This window comes from Bos indicus x Bos taurus, chromosome 6, assembly GCF_003369695.1.
Source record: "Bos indicus x Bos taurus breed Angus x Brahman F1 hybrid chromosome 6, Bos_hybrid_MaternalHap_v2.0, whole genome shotgun sequence".
In the NCBI taxonomy this organism is placed as follows: domain Eukaryota; kingdom Metazoa; phylum Chordata; class Mammalia; order Artiodactyla; family Bovidae; genus Bos; species Bos indicus x Bos taurus.
Window position 1 is genome coordinate 69,681,087 of NC_040081.1, and position 16,993 is coordinate 69,698,079.

Here is a 16,993-nt window from a genome sequence, read left to right on the forward strand (position 1 = left end):
GACTTACACAGCTCAGTTTTCAAAGGATTATAGATTTTCAGGACTGGAGAGTACCTAGAGAGATCAGTCAGCCTTTCCTTTCCTGAGATTAAAAGAAAAATAAAGTAGGGGGTAAGGTGGTGAAACTTCAGGCTCAGAGAGGTTTTAAGTGACTCAAAGTCGCTCAGCTTCACACAGTGATTTACTATCTTTTATACTTTATCACACTATCCCTGCAGAAAAAAATGTCTGTTATTTACTCTAGAAGACAAATGCTTTCATTTTCTTAGGAATTTTGTTTTGAATAGTGAGGACTATGTCTTCTGAAATGTTATGATCTTACTACTCAAGAATTTCAAAAGCCAAAAGGTACATTCATTCAGTAAACATTTACTGAACACAAAACAGATGAGAGGCACTGTGATTTTAATAGCAACAGCCATTAACTAAGCAACTTGCTCTTATTTTTAAAACAATACTGCTTCGTGTCCCACCTGGGGTAAAAAAAAAAAAAAAAAAACAATACTGCAAGAAAGAGGCTAACCTCATCTTAGAGAGGTAAAAACTGAGGTTTAGAGAGTGTGAACTGATTAATGTTCTGAGTAAGTGCCACTTTCCAAACCAGTTCTTTCCAGCATCAAAGTCCAGGTCCCAGCTACCACATGTTGCAGCCTACTTCCCTATTCCTAAAGAAATGATTCCCTGATATAGGTCTAAATACAGAAGAGTACAAAGAGAATGGAAATATACACTATGTACAACAAATTCATATTGAGAACACTTTTAGAAAGCCATGCAATTTTATTCCTTACAGGTAAGAGGTTAAAGCACTAAAAAAAAAAAAGTACAAAACTCACAAGATTAAGAAGTCAGTATATAAACATTCTAAAACTTAGAGTTCTTCAATCAGAAAGGACAATGGCTGAGCATACATATAAACAAAGTCCATAAAATCACTAAAGTTGGGATATTATATATGTTCATCATATATATCATATGCAAAATCTCAAAAGACTGAAGCTAATAGTTACTTTAGGATGGAAAACAAAAAACACTGTAACAATGTACAGTTAAATTATGAAATTTTTTCCTCAATAAATGAGCCAGGCTAAAACCAAAAAAGTCATAAAGAGTTCACTTACTTAGATATCAATTTTCAAAACTATAATACTACAATTAAGGCACAATCAAGAAGCAAAGTATAAACAAAAGTATTAACAAAAATAAGCTTTTGCAAAGTAAATGTCATAAAATCTATTTAATGAAGCTGAAGCATCGTACCTGCTTGTAAGCTCCTCAGACTCACACTAAGAACTACCAAAAGGCTGAGGTTTCCTTTATTGTCTTCCAAGCATTTATCACTATTTGTAATTACCTAATTGCCTTTTTGTCTATTTTTTAAGTCCACAAGAGTAAACATATAACCTCTAAACATCATCTGAAGCAATACCAAGCCCACAGTGTGGCTTTAGAAATAATTAATTGAATTAATGAAAAAGTAACTTCCAGAGAATGGTGTATTGACAGCTTAAAGTGCTTAGTCCTTCAGTTGTGTCTGACTCTTTGAGGACCCATGGACTGTAGTCCCCCAGGCTCCTCCATCCGGATTCTCCAGGCAAGAATACTGGAGAGGGTTGCCATTTCCTTCTCCAACAGCTTAAACTAATGGCAGCTAAAATCAGCAATTTCATAAGACAGATATGTTCATACTCTAAGCGTTCCAACGTTATTCAGTAAGTCATTTTAAACATTTTCTATTAAAACAAATAAATATTATATAATAGAATGTAAAATTCAAATGCGTGTCTGAGATATAACACAAGACTTCAAAAATATTTTGTTATTGCAGGTGGCTACTTCATATTTCTAGGACATACATTTATTGTCTTTTGTTATTAGAGCTGCTGCTGCTGCTGCTGCTAAGTCGCTTCAGTCGTGTCCGACTCTGTGTGACCCTATAGACGGCAGCCCACCAGGCTCCCGTCCCTGGGAGTCTCCAGGCAAGAACACTGGAGTGGGTTGCCATTTCCTTCTCCAACGCATGAAAGTGAAAAGTCAAAGTGAAGTCGCTCAGTAGTGTCCGATTCTTAGTAGTGTCCGACTCTTAGCGACCCCATGGACTGCGGCCCACCAGGCTCCTCCGTCCATGGGATTTTCCAGGCAAGAGTGCTGGAGTGGGGTGCCATTGCCTTCTCCGTTATTAGAGCTACTTCATGGAAAAAGCATAACAAGTACTTATAAACTTGAACTATTTCTGCGCTCACCTAGCCAGTTCTCCAAACAGACTACATGCTCTTTCAATATAGCATTAATATAAATCTTTCAATCCCAAGCACAGTACGGATTTGTCAAAAATGCTTTTAGGACATTCAGACTTTCATTTTCAGCAAAGATGCAGCAATAGTCACCAGATTTACCCTCTGGCCTGAGACTACCAAAACAAACAAAACAACAGAAACCCAAAAAGCAAGACTATTGATGTCAGAGAGCTTCCAGGCCACAGTAAATGGAAGGACAGCCTAGACAAAGCCTGGCAACTCTGAGTTAAGGAGACAAGAGAATTGAGAAACCAAGGCAACTTGAAGCCACAGAACAGAGTACCAAAGAGGAAAGTGTTTCAAAGAACTCCAAAGATCTGCATGCAGACAGTCCACACTGAATATTAAGGTGACTGCTGAGCAGTACATGCTGGTAAGGGAACTACCAAAGGTAGAGCAAAGAACTACTAGAAAGGATGAGAGGTAAGAATGTCCAAAGATCCAGCACAAAGATCTGACAAAGATACAGCACAAAGCCTCTTTCCATTAGCCAGAATAGAGAACACCACAATTAACAAGCTACTGAGTAGAATAACCAGAAAGATCTTGCCTTACCAGTGTTTAGCCCTAGATCAAATACTGCTATGGATACTCAAAAAGTTAAGCACCCTCCTAGGTATATACCCAAAAGAACTGGAAAAAAGTATCAAACAAATACATATACAACCATGTCCATTACAGTAGCACTATTGGGCAGAAAAAATCTGAATGTCCATCAATGGATGAATGGATAAACAAATTATGATAGTGTGTACATGGGCTTCCTTCCCTGGTAGCTCAGCTGGTAAAGAATCTGCCTGCAATGCAGGAGACTTGGGTTTGATCCCTGGGTTGGGAAAATACCCTGGAGGAGGGCATGGTAACCCACTCCAGTATTCTTGCCTGGAGAATCCCCATGGACAGAGGAGCCTGGCGGGCTACAGTCCATGGGGTTGCAAAGAGTCGGACACAACTGAGCGACTAAGCACAGCATGGTATGCATGGTGTATATAAAGGAATATTATTCAATCATAAAAAAGAATGAAGACTTGAGATCTATTACAACACAGAGGAACCTTAAAAACATTACACCAAGTGAAAGAAGCCAGATACAAACGGTCATATACTGTATGATTTCACTTACGAAATAACCAGAATAAATAAATCCATAGAGATAGAACACACACAGTCTGTGGACAGTGGTGGGGAGCCACACTACAAGGCATGTGGGATCTTAATTCCCTGATCAGGAATTGAACCCATTTCCCTGCAGTGGAAGCATGAAGCCCTAACCACTGGACACCAGGGAATTACTGGAAGTACAAAGTCTTAACCATTAGACCATTAGAACAGTCTCTATAAACTGTTCACTTTATAATGGTTAATTTTTGTTATGTGAATTTCACTTTGATAAACTATTATTTTAAAAATTTAAGAAGGCTGAAAATGAAAACCAAGAATTGATTAGGAGAAAAGAAAACAAATAGTAAAATGAAAGACTTAAATTTAGCCAAATTGATAATTACAATAAATGTATATGGTGCAAAATTTCTAATTAAAAGACAGAGAGTGTCAGACTGAATAAAAACTGAAAACAAAAATCAAGACTTAACAGTGCCTATAAGAAACAAATTTTAAATAATGGCACAACTAAGTTAAAAGTAAAAGAAGGAAAAAGATATGCCATGCTAACATTAATCAAAAAAAAGATGGAATGACAATATTAAAACTAGAAAAAGGTGTATTTTGGAGAAAAAATAAAGAAGGTCAATGTCATAATGATACAGGTCAATTCACGGAGTAGACACAAAAATCTGAAACTTATGTACCTAATTACAATGTCAAAATAAATTTTAAAAATGCTAAGAATAAATAGACAAATCTACAGTTACATAATTACAGTCACAGAGTTTAATATCCCTGTCTTGATAACTAATAGTACTAGACAGAAATTCAGTAAGACTATAGAAGATCTGACATTATTAACCAACTTAATGTAATTCAATTAAAACACACCATACCACCCAAAGAAAGATGAAAACACATTATTTTCAAGTGCCCAAGGATCATTTACCTACAAAGTTCATATTCTGGGTAATAAAATAAATCTTAAAAAATTTAAAAGGATTCAAAACATACAAAGTATTATCTAATCACAATGAAATTAAAAATTGGCAACAGAAAGATATCTATAAAAGTCCCCCAAATATCTGGAAGCCAAATAAAATACTTCTAAATAATGCATTGGTTGTACAAAAAAAACCAAAAGAGAAATATGAAAGTAAAAGAAACTGAATGAAAATTAAAACACAACATACCAAATTTGAGCAATATAGCTAAAGCAGTACTCAGGAAGAAAATTTTTAACATTAAATATCAAAATATCATATCAATGACCTTTGATTCGAACTTTAAAAAAAAATACCAAAACAGAGTAAGAAGAAGAAAGAATAAAAGTTGGAGTGGAACCTATGAGATATTAAACATTAACTTGATATAAACAATAAAATCAAAAGTTGATCTCTGAAATTAACAAAACTAATAAACCACTAGCCAGATTGGTCAGGAAAAAGAGAGAACAAGGAATAAATTAACAATTTTAGGAATTAAGCGGTTGTATTACTAGAGATTTTACAAGTAGTGAAAGAATAATGAATATTATGAACTGTATGAAAATTCAACTACTTAAATAAAACAGACAAATCCCTTGAAAAACAGAAACTATGAGGCTCAATGAAGATAAAGTAGGTAACCTGAAAAGTTTCATATATATTAAATAAACTGAATTTGTAGTTTAAATAATTCCAACAAAGAAAATTACAGGTCCAGATGGCTTCACTGGTGAATTTTCCTAAAACTTAAGAAAGAAAGAATGCATATTCTGCACAAACTCTTTCAGAAAACTGAAAAGGAGAGAACATTTCACAACTCATTTTGTGAGCTATCACTACCCTAATGCCAAAGTCAGATATTATGAAAAAAGACTACAGAAAGATATCCCTCATGAACAGACAGAGGACTTCTAAACAAACTTGAAGTCTAAAAATTCAATCAATTCCACATATTTCTAAACTAAAAATAAAAAACTATATAACCACTCTAAAGAAGCAGAAAAGGTATCTGACAAAATCCAACATCTATTCCTGATGTAAACTCCCCACAAAGCAGTAGAATAAAACTTCCTCATATGACAAAGAACATCTACAAAACCCCATAATATGATATGGAATGATAAAAATGTGAATACATTCCCCCTAATATCAGGAGTAAGACAAGGACATCTATTCTCATTACTTTTTTTTCTTTTTTTAAAATTGTTTGGCTCTGCGGGATCTTTGTTGCTTCACGGGGACTTTCTCTAGTTGCGCCAAGTGGGGGCTACTCTTTGTTGTGGTGAGCGGGCTTCTCATTGCAGAGGATTCTCTTGTTGAAGAGCACAGGCTCTAGGCATGGGAGCTTCCGTAGTTGCAGCATGTGAGCTCAGTAGCTGCAGCATGTGGGCTCTAGGGCATAGGCTCAGTAGTTGTGGCACACGAGCTTAGCTGCTCCATGGCATGTAGAATCTTCCCAGACCAGGGATTGAACCTGTGCCCCTGCACTGGCAGGCAGATTCCTATCCACTGTGCCACCAGGGAAGTCCCTGTTCTCACTACTTCAGTCAAAGATTTTCTGGAGATTCTAGTCAGTGCATCCAAAGCAAAGAAAAGAAGTAGTAAAAATAAGAGCAAAAAAAAACAATGAAATTAAAAACAGAAAAATAGAAAAAAATCAGGCCTTAAAGGAGTCCACTTACATCACTCCTACTCAACATTTTACTGGAAATTCTACCCAATGAAAAAAAGAGAAAAAGAAATAAAAGGCATACAGATTAGAAAACAAGAAATAAAACAACATGGTTATCTATGTAGAAAATCCCATAGAATCTATAAAAATATTCCTGAAATATAGTAAGGTCATATAGGACACAATGCCAATATACAAAACTCAACTGCATTTTTTATGTACTGGCAATGAACAACTGGAAATCAAAATTTTAAAAATACCATTAATAACATGAAAAACAAAGAAACACATAAAGCTAATAAAATATGGGCATGATCTGTATTCTACACAAAAAAATTAGAAAATACTGATGAAAAAGAAATCAAAGATCTAAATAAATGAAGAGGTATATAACACATTCATGGTTTTGAAGACTTGTTAAAGATGTCAATTTTTTCCAAATTGATTTATAATTTCAAACCAATCAAAACTGTAACTTTTAAAAGATAAGACAAGCTGATTCTAAAATCTGTGTGGAAAATGAAAAGAGAATAGCCAAAACAATCTTGAAACAGAAGAATGAAGTTTAGAAGACTTGTCCTACCTGATTTCAACACTTTCTGTAAAGCTATAAGGCGCTAAACTACACACACACACATGCTTTTATAATACTTTATAATTTTATGGTAGTAGTACAGTACTATAGCGGGGCTTCCCTGGTGGCTACAAGGTAAAAGATCTGCCTGAGAGTACAGGAAACTCGGGTTCAATCCCTGGGTTGGGAAGATAGAGGGAAATAGCAATCCACTCCAGTATTCTTGCCTGGGAAATCCCATGGACAAAGGAGCCTGACGTGCTACAGTCCATGGGGGTGCAAGAATCAGACATGACTTAGCAACTAAACAACAAATAGTACTATAGCAAATACATATACTACAAAGCTATGAACTACTACAAATGAGACCACATGGTACTAAAATCAAGATAGGCACATAAAAATCAATAGAACAGAGTCCAGAAATAGATCCACATAAATATGGTTGACTGACTTTTGACAATATACAAAGGCAATTTATAGGAAAAGGATACTTTTTTCAACAAATCATCCTGGAAAACTTGAAGTCATATGTAAAAAATGAATTTTGACCTGTATCTCACACCCATACAAATATGGATTCAAAATGGGTCATCAAATACAGAAAAGATCATAGGAGAAAAATGTGACCCTAATTTAGGCAAAGAATTCTTAGATATGATGACAAACACACAATTTTTTAAAAATTAATATACTGGACTTAACCAAAATAAAAAATTTTTGCTCTACCAAAGACATTAAGAGAATGAAAAAACAATTACAGACTGGAAAAATATATTTGCAAGTTAAATATCTCACAAAGGATGTCCTTCAATTGGCAAATGGATAAACAAATTGTAATACATCCAAACAAGAGAATGCTTCTCACATTCCTACATATCGGTTCTGTTCTATTGATTGCTATGGGTCCATCTTAAGTTTAATACCATGTGGTCTTATTTATAATACTTTATAGCTTACTTTGTCTTATTTTGTAAGACAAAAAGGGCAAATGATAAACAAAAGGTTAAAAATCCCTGCTTTAAATCCCACCCCCATCTGACAAAGCATCCCTTTTTTCAGGGCCTCTAACATAAGAGTCGGACACGACTGAAGGGACTTAGCAGCAGGAGCAACACCCTTCATATATGCAAGAAGGGTCCCTCTCTCCAATTATGTAACAGCTTATACCCATGACAGGGAAAGTTTTTTAACCAGTAATCATTATTTGTTTATGCCAACTGGACAGCAGAGTCCATATAAAATTAAATCATAAACATATATATAAGAAAGACTTCAGAGGTAATAATACAAGTTGAACGAAATATACTTTCTGAAACTATAGATTGAAATAACCTAAAAAAGTCAATCTACCTTATGTCTCAAATAAGAAAGAATTCAATGAAAGCATCCAAAATATGATCTTGTTACTAAGAATGCATGGAAAAGGGTAGGAAGTTTCTTTTTGTTTTCTAAATCCTACACTGTGCACACATTACAATATCTTATTTATTCATTAAAAAAAATAAAAATAACTGTTTCAAAGGTTTCTATAGTAATAATACTCTTTAATTCCTTGGGTTAAATAATAGCAACCAACCAAGTAAGGAAGTTACAGCAGTCACATAAGCACTGGAAATGTCCAAAGAGTAGGAGGGAGTGAGGGGATCTAACTACAAGAACTACAAATTCAACTGTGGATGCAGGAAAAATCAGATTTTTTTCTTTTAATCTATGGTAGGAAGATGATCTGGTGAGTACTATTTGGGGGAAAAAAGAAATATTCTTCGAATATAAAAAATTAAATATTACAATAGCAATTCTATTACAAGGCAGTATCTACTTCCTATCAACAAAATGCACTAGTTAAAAACCTTTTCCAGTAAAATACACATCTTATTTTGTAAGACAAAAAAGGACAAATAAAATTTGCTTTTCTATATTTCTTATGATTATTTGATGACAAAATGAAATGTAGCCACACAAAACTATTCATTCTCTTCCAATGTATTTCATTTTTATACATATAATTACCATAATTTTTAAAGCTTTATAACAAAAAAATGTAACATTCAATCTGTACTAATTTGCCATACCTCTACCCATATCTTGGAAATTTTTTATTATAAGCAGTCAAAATTATTAGTCTTTAGATCATTTGTTTGCCTTCCCTGGTGGCTCAGTCAGTAAAGAATCCATCTGTACTGCAGGAGACCTGGGTTTGATTCCTAGGTCAGGAAGATTCCCTGGAGAAAGAATGGCTACCTACTCCAGTATTCTTGCCTGGAAAAATCCCACAGACAGAGGAGCCTGGAGGGTTACAGTCCATGGGGTCGCAAGAGTTGGACACAACTTAGCAACCAAACCACTACCACCATCAGACCATTTTTTTCAGATTATAAGATTACTATTTCATCACAGGAAACTTGTAAAATAACAACAACAAAAACTCTTTAAATAAAAAGAGAAAATCAAATTTTCCACAATTTTAACAAACATTGTTACCATTTTTTTCTGAGGTACTATCTTATAGATCAGTAATAATGCTATTAATCAATATTTATTACTTTGAACTATTCAGCTAAAACCTTTACAAACACTATTTCATCCTTACAACAGTCCTATTCAGTAGGGAGGTAAATATTGCCATTCTACAGATATGTCAACTAGAGTTTAAAGAGGTTAGGAAAACACATTCGAGGTGGTCACAGAGATAAGTGGCAGACCTTAATACAAATTTTCAATTACCACCATCAATGGATATATAGATAAGGCTGTACTCCATTCTAACATAATGTCTTACATCATAAAAATTACATGTTATTTTTAGATGGCTACTGAATATAACAGTATATGGTCAATCACTTCTCTACTGGATCAAATTATTTTTGTATATTATTCAGAATAGTGACTCATTCAATACAAAAAATAAAAACTAGATAGTGCAAGATCTCGCTTGTCTACTTCTAAATTTAAATTAAAATATATAATTCAACTTACTCTTTTACTGAGGCAAATAACTGGCCACATACTGCAACCTAAAGTGCAGCAGCAACAAAGGCAGCCACAAAGTAGCCAACGTACATTAACAGGAAGATTCTTCTTAAGACAACTGTTAACTCTGTTGATGCTGGCTTTAAATTCTTCAGGAGCTACCTAAAGAAAAATTTTAAGAAATAACAATACTGAAACATTAATGTCAATAAACATGTCTAACATAAATTTTTTTCTAATTTGTTAGGAAAAGACTATTTTTGAGGTATTTAAATAATGTCTAAATAATTGACACTCACTTTTCCAGTTAATGAAGAGGGGAATTCTGATTCAAATTTGTTGCTCAGTCCAAATCTATTTTTTTTAAAAAAAGAAAAATATATTATTATATGTCACTGTTGCAAAAAACAGACCATTTAACTTAATAAAAGGTCAAGTAAATAAAAGCACAACTTTATAACTTTATACACAGAATAACAATGGAAGCTTAAGACATTATAATTAGCAATTTACGAAATGCAAAAAGCAATTCTGCAGCTGAATCAAAACTTTTATACAAGAGGTTAAGAATATATATAGACATCATTTTTCTTGGAGTTATCTTTGTGAGCCAAGTATTAATGAAACAGAAAACAACACAATTGTCCAATTTTGTCAAAATTACTAACCTTCTTCCAATTAAGTAACCGAAAGCTAAAATCTCTGCTATTAATTACTCTTTAGGTTAAGAGTATTTTGTTAATACTCAACAAAATAGTGACTTGTCTAAGAATGCAAATAACATTTTCTAAGACCAGCATATCTACACTGCTATTACACCTAGAGAATGTTAAAAATATTTGGAACAACATGGCTACTTTAACTTTCAAATACTAAGACATTTGCTGTACATTATTTCCAAAGAAATGAAACCAAGGTAGTACATTTTAACATCTTTAAGCTTTTAAATGTTTGCACAGATCATGAAGACTGACTGGGCACTTGACTATTTCTTTGCATAAGTTAGCAGGAAAGAAAAAAAACACTCATAGACACATTGGTAACAGCAGATTGCACCCTGGAAATAAAATTGAGATGTTTATATACGATAATTTTTTTACTGGATTTTGGAGCCAAATCTTTTTTCCAGTTTTATTGAGATTTACTTGGCATATAAAACTGTATTAGTTTAAGATATACAACCAAATGATTTGATACATGCATACACTGTGAAATGATTACCATAGTAAGTTCACTAGTTCATATCCATTCATCTCACACATATTTTTTTTCTCTTGTGAAGAAAATGCTTAAAATTCACTGTCTTAGCAGCCAGTCTTGAATACACAAGACTGCATCTTAAATAGCTGGCACTGATAAGAGGGATCCCCTGGGATATTCTGTATGAAAGAGCTGGCCAGGGTTTCTGACTCAACCATCAGTGAAGCCACAGAGAGAAATTAAGTAGGTATTCTGTGTTAAGGCAGTAAGGGGTGTTGGAGACTGGCCAGGTATTGCCTGAATGTAATGAGTCAGATCCAGCTGACTACTGTCACACTAGAATGCAGGCCTAACTTTGACAGTCTGTATGACTTTCTTCTTCTAGGAGGAGCTAGAAAACCAGACCTCTATGCAAAATTTCCCACCTTTAAAATAGTGTGCAAGTTAATCACAGCACTTCCGTGGGTCAGGCTGTCATTTGCATCATGACCTAGACTTCTCCACAACATCTAGATGGTGGCATCAGAGACTATCCTGTCATCATCGTAAAGTACTTTCAAAAATTATTTAATAGTAGCATTGAAATAACATCAATATGTCTTTATAAACAATGGATACTATTTATGAAAAAACTACAATACAATTACCTAGGTCCAAGACAAAGTTCTCTTCACACTAAACATAAACCATTACTATTTAATATAACTCTGGTATTGGTGATATTCTCTTTCTAAGACTCTGAGTTAAACCTATTTTTTAATATGGGGGCCTCAGAACAATGTGGTTCTACCTGAGATTGCCCCTACAGATAATTCACCCCCAACTGCAAAGGTCCTAGCATGAGGAAAAGGTATACAGTGCTTGCTGATAGTTCTGAGGTCTCTAGATAATGGACTTCCTTTTCATCTATTTCTCTTAGAGGAGATATAATCAACAAATATTTACTGAGTTCAGTTCAGTCGCTCAGTCGTGTCCAACTCTTTGCGACCCCATGAACTGCAGCATGCCAGGCCTCCCTGTCCATCACCAACTCCCAGAGTTCACTCAGACTCACGTCCATCAAGTCAGTGATGCCATCCAGCCATTTACTGAGTATTGGCTTCTAAATTATACATTTCCATCTCTTGTGTCATCTCCTTTTGTCTGATGACTTTCTCCTTCAATTAACAGGTTTCATTTCAATCATGTTTATTATTGCAATTAACCATCTCCTTCCAACTGGTTTTGAAATTTTTTTAGAAAAGCAACAACCAGATACCTCCAAGTCTCCTAAAGGTAAGTGTCTTCCCCTACCATCTTCAGCCATTAATATTTAATATACTTAAATATTTAAAACAGATTATTTTATCAAATACCAATAGTTTGCCAGGTAATATGCTATGTTGGAGGCAGCAGTCCAGCATGAGTATAAACATCTATTTCCTTTCTTTCCCAAGACTGGATACTCCCTACAATAGGGCTGAGTGGCTGGGTGTTGATGCTTTACCCAGGAAGCACTACCAACTAACTGCCCTGCTGTTCCTGTAAGTCAAGGTTCCTTTTAAGTCAGGCTAGTAGTTATTCTTCTGAGTAAGAACTAAGGACTTTCCTTAGGCACTCCCCTCTTCATACTTTTGATGTGTCTTAAGAACAGATAGCAACCCTTCTTTCTTCATCTCACCCCCAAAAGAATGACGTGTTCACAATAGATGGGACTGCTTAGCTCTGCCACCAGCCTTTAACTTCGTGCCAATAATTTTTCCATTTTGCCTCACTTGTGGTTTCCCACCTTCTGAACAAGAATACCTATAAAGAGTATCAAAAAGATACTGCTGTTGAAGAGCTTGGAGTCTCCCCAGCCCACAGGAGTGAATCCCAACAGCAATTTGCTTTCCTTTTAAAAGTCTTAAAAAGATATTTACATTTGAATCAAGTACTTCGCGATTACAGGCAGATCGAGCCATGATAACCAGGCACCCTTTCCATTTGTACTCTGCTATATTTAAACATTTGGTGTCAGGACCTCTTTGCTCTCTTAAACCCTTGAGGACTTCACTGAACTTAAGTTTATGCGATTTATATTTATCACTATTTTGGATTATACATTAGAACGGAAACCCCTAAAACATTTAAAATATTTTTTCATAAATGAGTCCACTGTATGCTAATGAAAATGTTTTTATGACAAATATTTTTCAAAGCAAAAAACTTTAGTGAGATCTTCACATATCTCTTTAATGTCCAACAATGGGAGACAGCTGAATTTTTACATCTCTTTCTGCATTCAGTCAGTAGTAACACACTCTTTTGTGTGCATGAGTGCTCAGTCATGTCTGACTCTTTGCAACCCCATGGACTGCAGCCCACCAGGCTCTTCTGTCCACAGAAATTTTCCAGACAAGAACACCGAAGTGGGTTGCTATTTCCTACTGCAGGGTATCTTCCCTACTCAGAGATGGAACTCATGTCTCCTGCATTGGCAGACGGATTCTTTACCACTGGAGCCACCAGGTAATCCCCCATGCTCTTTTGGTTAATGTTTATAAAGAACATTGAGTTTCACCAGATACGTAGTTGAAAAATTCTGTATATTCTTTGCTATTATAACACTTGATAAGTGGTAGCTTATTAAGAATTTTTTGCAAGGCGGAAAAAAATTTTATCAATGAACTTTTAATACTTTGTTAAATTAAAATCCACTGTATATCTTTTTTTTACTAGCTTTTTTTTTTTTTACCCATACCTGATTCTATAAGTTCATATATTTGTACCTTGGAAAACACTGGTAGATTGAGTGATGCAGATTTCCAAATGTTGATACACGTCATTGTGTGATACCAGAATCATCACACTATAACTACCTATCTCAGCAAAAGTTTGGGGAAGTTGTCAAGCTCACAGTGACAGACATAAGTTTTCCAAAAATTCTAATTTTCATCTGAAAGCTGGAATTATTCACAACAAATGCTATCAGCTGTTCTACCAGAAGTGAGTCTTTCTTTACTTTAGAAAAGAGGGTGAATAACCAGCAGTATATAAATAAAAGAAAATGGTTGCTTTAATTTAAGCTACCATTAACATCTTAAAAACTAACTTCAAAACATATTACTTTAATAGATGACTTTCTCCCTAGCTTTGAATGATGCTGTTGGAGACAGGCAGTTAGCTGTGGGTTTTAACAAGTGTCTCGTAGCCATAAGCAATAAAAGGAAAAATGCAAGGAAAAGTTGGAAACAAGGAAAGAGAAAAGAAACAAAGAAGAAAATGAAGACTGACAAAGTGTTACCAAAAACTGTCTTACTTACTATTCAATACTTACTACCTATCAGTCCATTAGATGTTTGAAAGAAAATGTAGACATGTGCTACATCTAGGTGGTGATGGAATTCCAGTTGAGCTATTTCAAATCCTTAAAAATGATATTGTTAAAGTGCTGCACTCAATATTCCAGCAAAATTGGAAAACTCAGCACTAGCCACAGGACTGGAAAAGGTCAGTTTTCATTCCAATCCCAAAGAATGGCAATGCCAAAGAATGTTCAAACTACTGCACAATTGTACTCATCTCACACGGCAGCAACGTAATGCTCAAAATCCTCCAAGCCAGGCTTCAACAGTACGTGAACTGTGAACTCCCAGATGTTCAAGCTGGATTTAGAAAAGGCAGACGAATCAGATATCAAATTGCCAACATCCGCTGGATCATCAAAAAAACAAGAGAGTTTCAGAAAAACATCTGTTTCTGCTTTACTGACTATGCCAAAGCCTTTGACTGTGTGGATCACAACAAACTGTGGAAAATTCTGAAAGAGATGGGAATACCAGACCACCTGACCTGCCTCCTGAGAAATCTGTATGCAGGTCAAGAAGCAACAGTAAGAACTGGACATGGAACAACAGACTGGTTCCAAATTGGGAAAGGAGTACATCAAGGCTGTATATTGTCACCCTGCTTATTTAACTTATATGCAGAGTACATCATGTGAAATGCTGGGCTGGATAAAGCACAAGCTGGAATCAAGACTGCCGGGAGAAATATCAATAACCTCAGATATTCAGATGACACCACCCTTATGGGTGAAAGTGAAGAAGCACTAAAGAGCCTCTTGATGAAAGTGAAAGAGGAGAGTGAAAAAGTTGCCTTAAAACTCAACTTTCAGAAGACTAAGATCATGGCAAACAGATGGAGAAACAATGGAAACCGTGACAGACTTGATTTTGGGGGGCTCCAAAATCACTGCAGATGGTGACTGCAACCATGAAATTAAGACACTTGCTCCCTGGAAGAAAAGCTGTGACCAACCTAGACAGCATATTAAAAAGCAGAGATGTTACTTTGCCAACAAAGGTCCGTCTAGTCAAAGCTATGGTTTTTCCAGCAGTCATCTGTGGATGTGAGAGTTGGACTATAAAGAAAGCTGAGCATCGAAGAATTAATGCCTTTGAACTGTGGTGTTGAAGAAGACTCTTGAGAGTCCCTTGGACTGCAAGGAGATCCAACCAGTCCATCCTAAAGGAAATCAGTCCTGAATATTCATTGGAAGGACTGATTTTGAAGCTGAAACTCCAATACTTTGGCCACCTGATGCGAAGAACTGACTCACTGGAAGAGACTCTGTTGCTGGGAAAGACTGAAGGCAGGAGGAGAAGGGGACAACAAGGGATGAGATGGCTGGATAGCATCACTGACTCAATGGACATGAGTTTGAGTAAGCTCTGGGAGTTGGTGATAGACAGGAAAGCCTGGTGTGTTGCAGTCCATGAGGTCACAGAGTCGGACACGACTAAGCGACTGAACTGATTGAGCTACATCTACATCTATTCCTATTACCTGAAAGATTTTCTCCTGAATCACTGTTAAAATAATCATTGCTTTAGAAGTGATAAAAGATTTAAACTGTTTTCAAAGAATGGCAAAAAGATAAAACACATCAAACTTAGCCTATTTTACTCTTATATATTACAAGTTTACGATCTACTAGAACTTGGAGAAAAAGAGAATTCATTCAAATCAAACTATTCAGGACGTTCTATGTAACATTTCATGATCACAAAATCCTACAAAGGAAGTCTTGCATAGCTTAAAATTTTTTTAAGGAAGAAAGCATTTATGAGGCCAATTTTTAGCTTTTGCATGTGTGTGGGGGTGGGGGATGGGGTGGATTTTAGTTCTCTGACCAGTATTGAACCTTGGCCCGTGGCAGTGAAAGTGCAGAATTCTAACCACTGGACTGCCAGGAAATTCCTCCAATTCTTACTTTTATATAAAGTGAGGTAATTTTGAAAGTTCTTCAGTTCAGTTCAGTTCAGTCGCTCAGTCGTGTCCGACTCTCTGTGACCCCATGAATCACAGCATGCCAGGCCTCCCTGTCCATCACCAACTCCCGGAGTTCACTCAACTCACGTCCAATGAGTCGGTGATGCCATCCAGCCATCTCATCCTCTGTTGTCCCCTTTTCCTCCTGCCCCCAATCCCTCCCAGCATCAGAGTCTTTTCCAATGAGTCAACTCTTCGTATGAGGTGGCCAAAGTACTGGAGTTTCAGCTTTAGCATCATTCCTTCCAAAGAACACCCAGGGCTGATCTCCTTCAGAATGGACTGGTTGGATCTCCTTGCAGTCCAAGGGACTCTCAAGAGTCTTCTCCAACACCACAGTTCAAAAGCATCAATTCTTCAGCACTCAGCTTTCTTCACAGTCCAACTCTCGAATCCATACACGACCACTGGAAAAACCATAGCCTTGACTAGACGGACCTTTGTTGGCAATGTCTCTGCTCTTCAATATGCTATCTAGGTTGGTCATAACTTTTCTTCCAAGGAAGTTCTTATATCTGGTGAAGTTCTGCAAAGGCACTGAAACTTTACACCTAAGTTTAAATGGAATCTTGAAATAGGATTCTTTTACTCATACCTCACCTACTTTCATATCATTGTCACCTCATTCCTAATCTACAGCCAAAACTTAGAGTAAGCGACTCTAATCTGCTACTCTGCACTCTCATCTTCATCCAATTCAGAACCTCTCTTCATGATAGATCCTACCCTTTCCAAACTTCTTTTAATATTTAACTTTGGAACCTCTAATTATTGATCTGCTACTTGGATACCTTAAATAGGTATATTTTCTCCTATGAAATGACAATCTCTCCTTAGAAATTCTCAACTACAGCTCATTCTCTGGAGTCCATCTTCCAGACTCCATCTTCCA

At 35.8% G+C, this 16,993-nt stretch overlaps 1 protein-coding gene across 1 annotated transcript in view; it reads right to left on the reverse strand.

Moving 5' to 3' along the window:
- CHIC2 (cysteine rich hydrophobic domain 2) overlaps positions 1–16,993 on the reverse strand; it is a 59,948-nt gene that overhangs the window by 17,722 nt on the left and 25,233 nt on the right. The window contains exons 2-3 of the mRNA XM_027544518.1: positions 9,906–9,960; positions 9,613–9,768 (exon numbers count right to left, since the gene is read on the reverse strand). Of these exons, the coding sequence (XP_027400319.1) occupies positions 9,613–9,768; positions 9,906–9,960 (211 nt within the window). The remainder of the gene's footprint in view (positions 1–9,612; positions 9,769–9,905; positions 9,961–16,993) is intronic.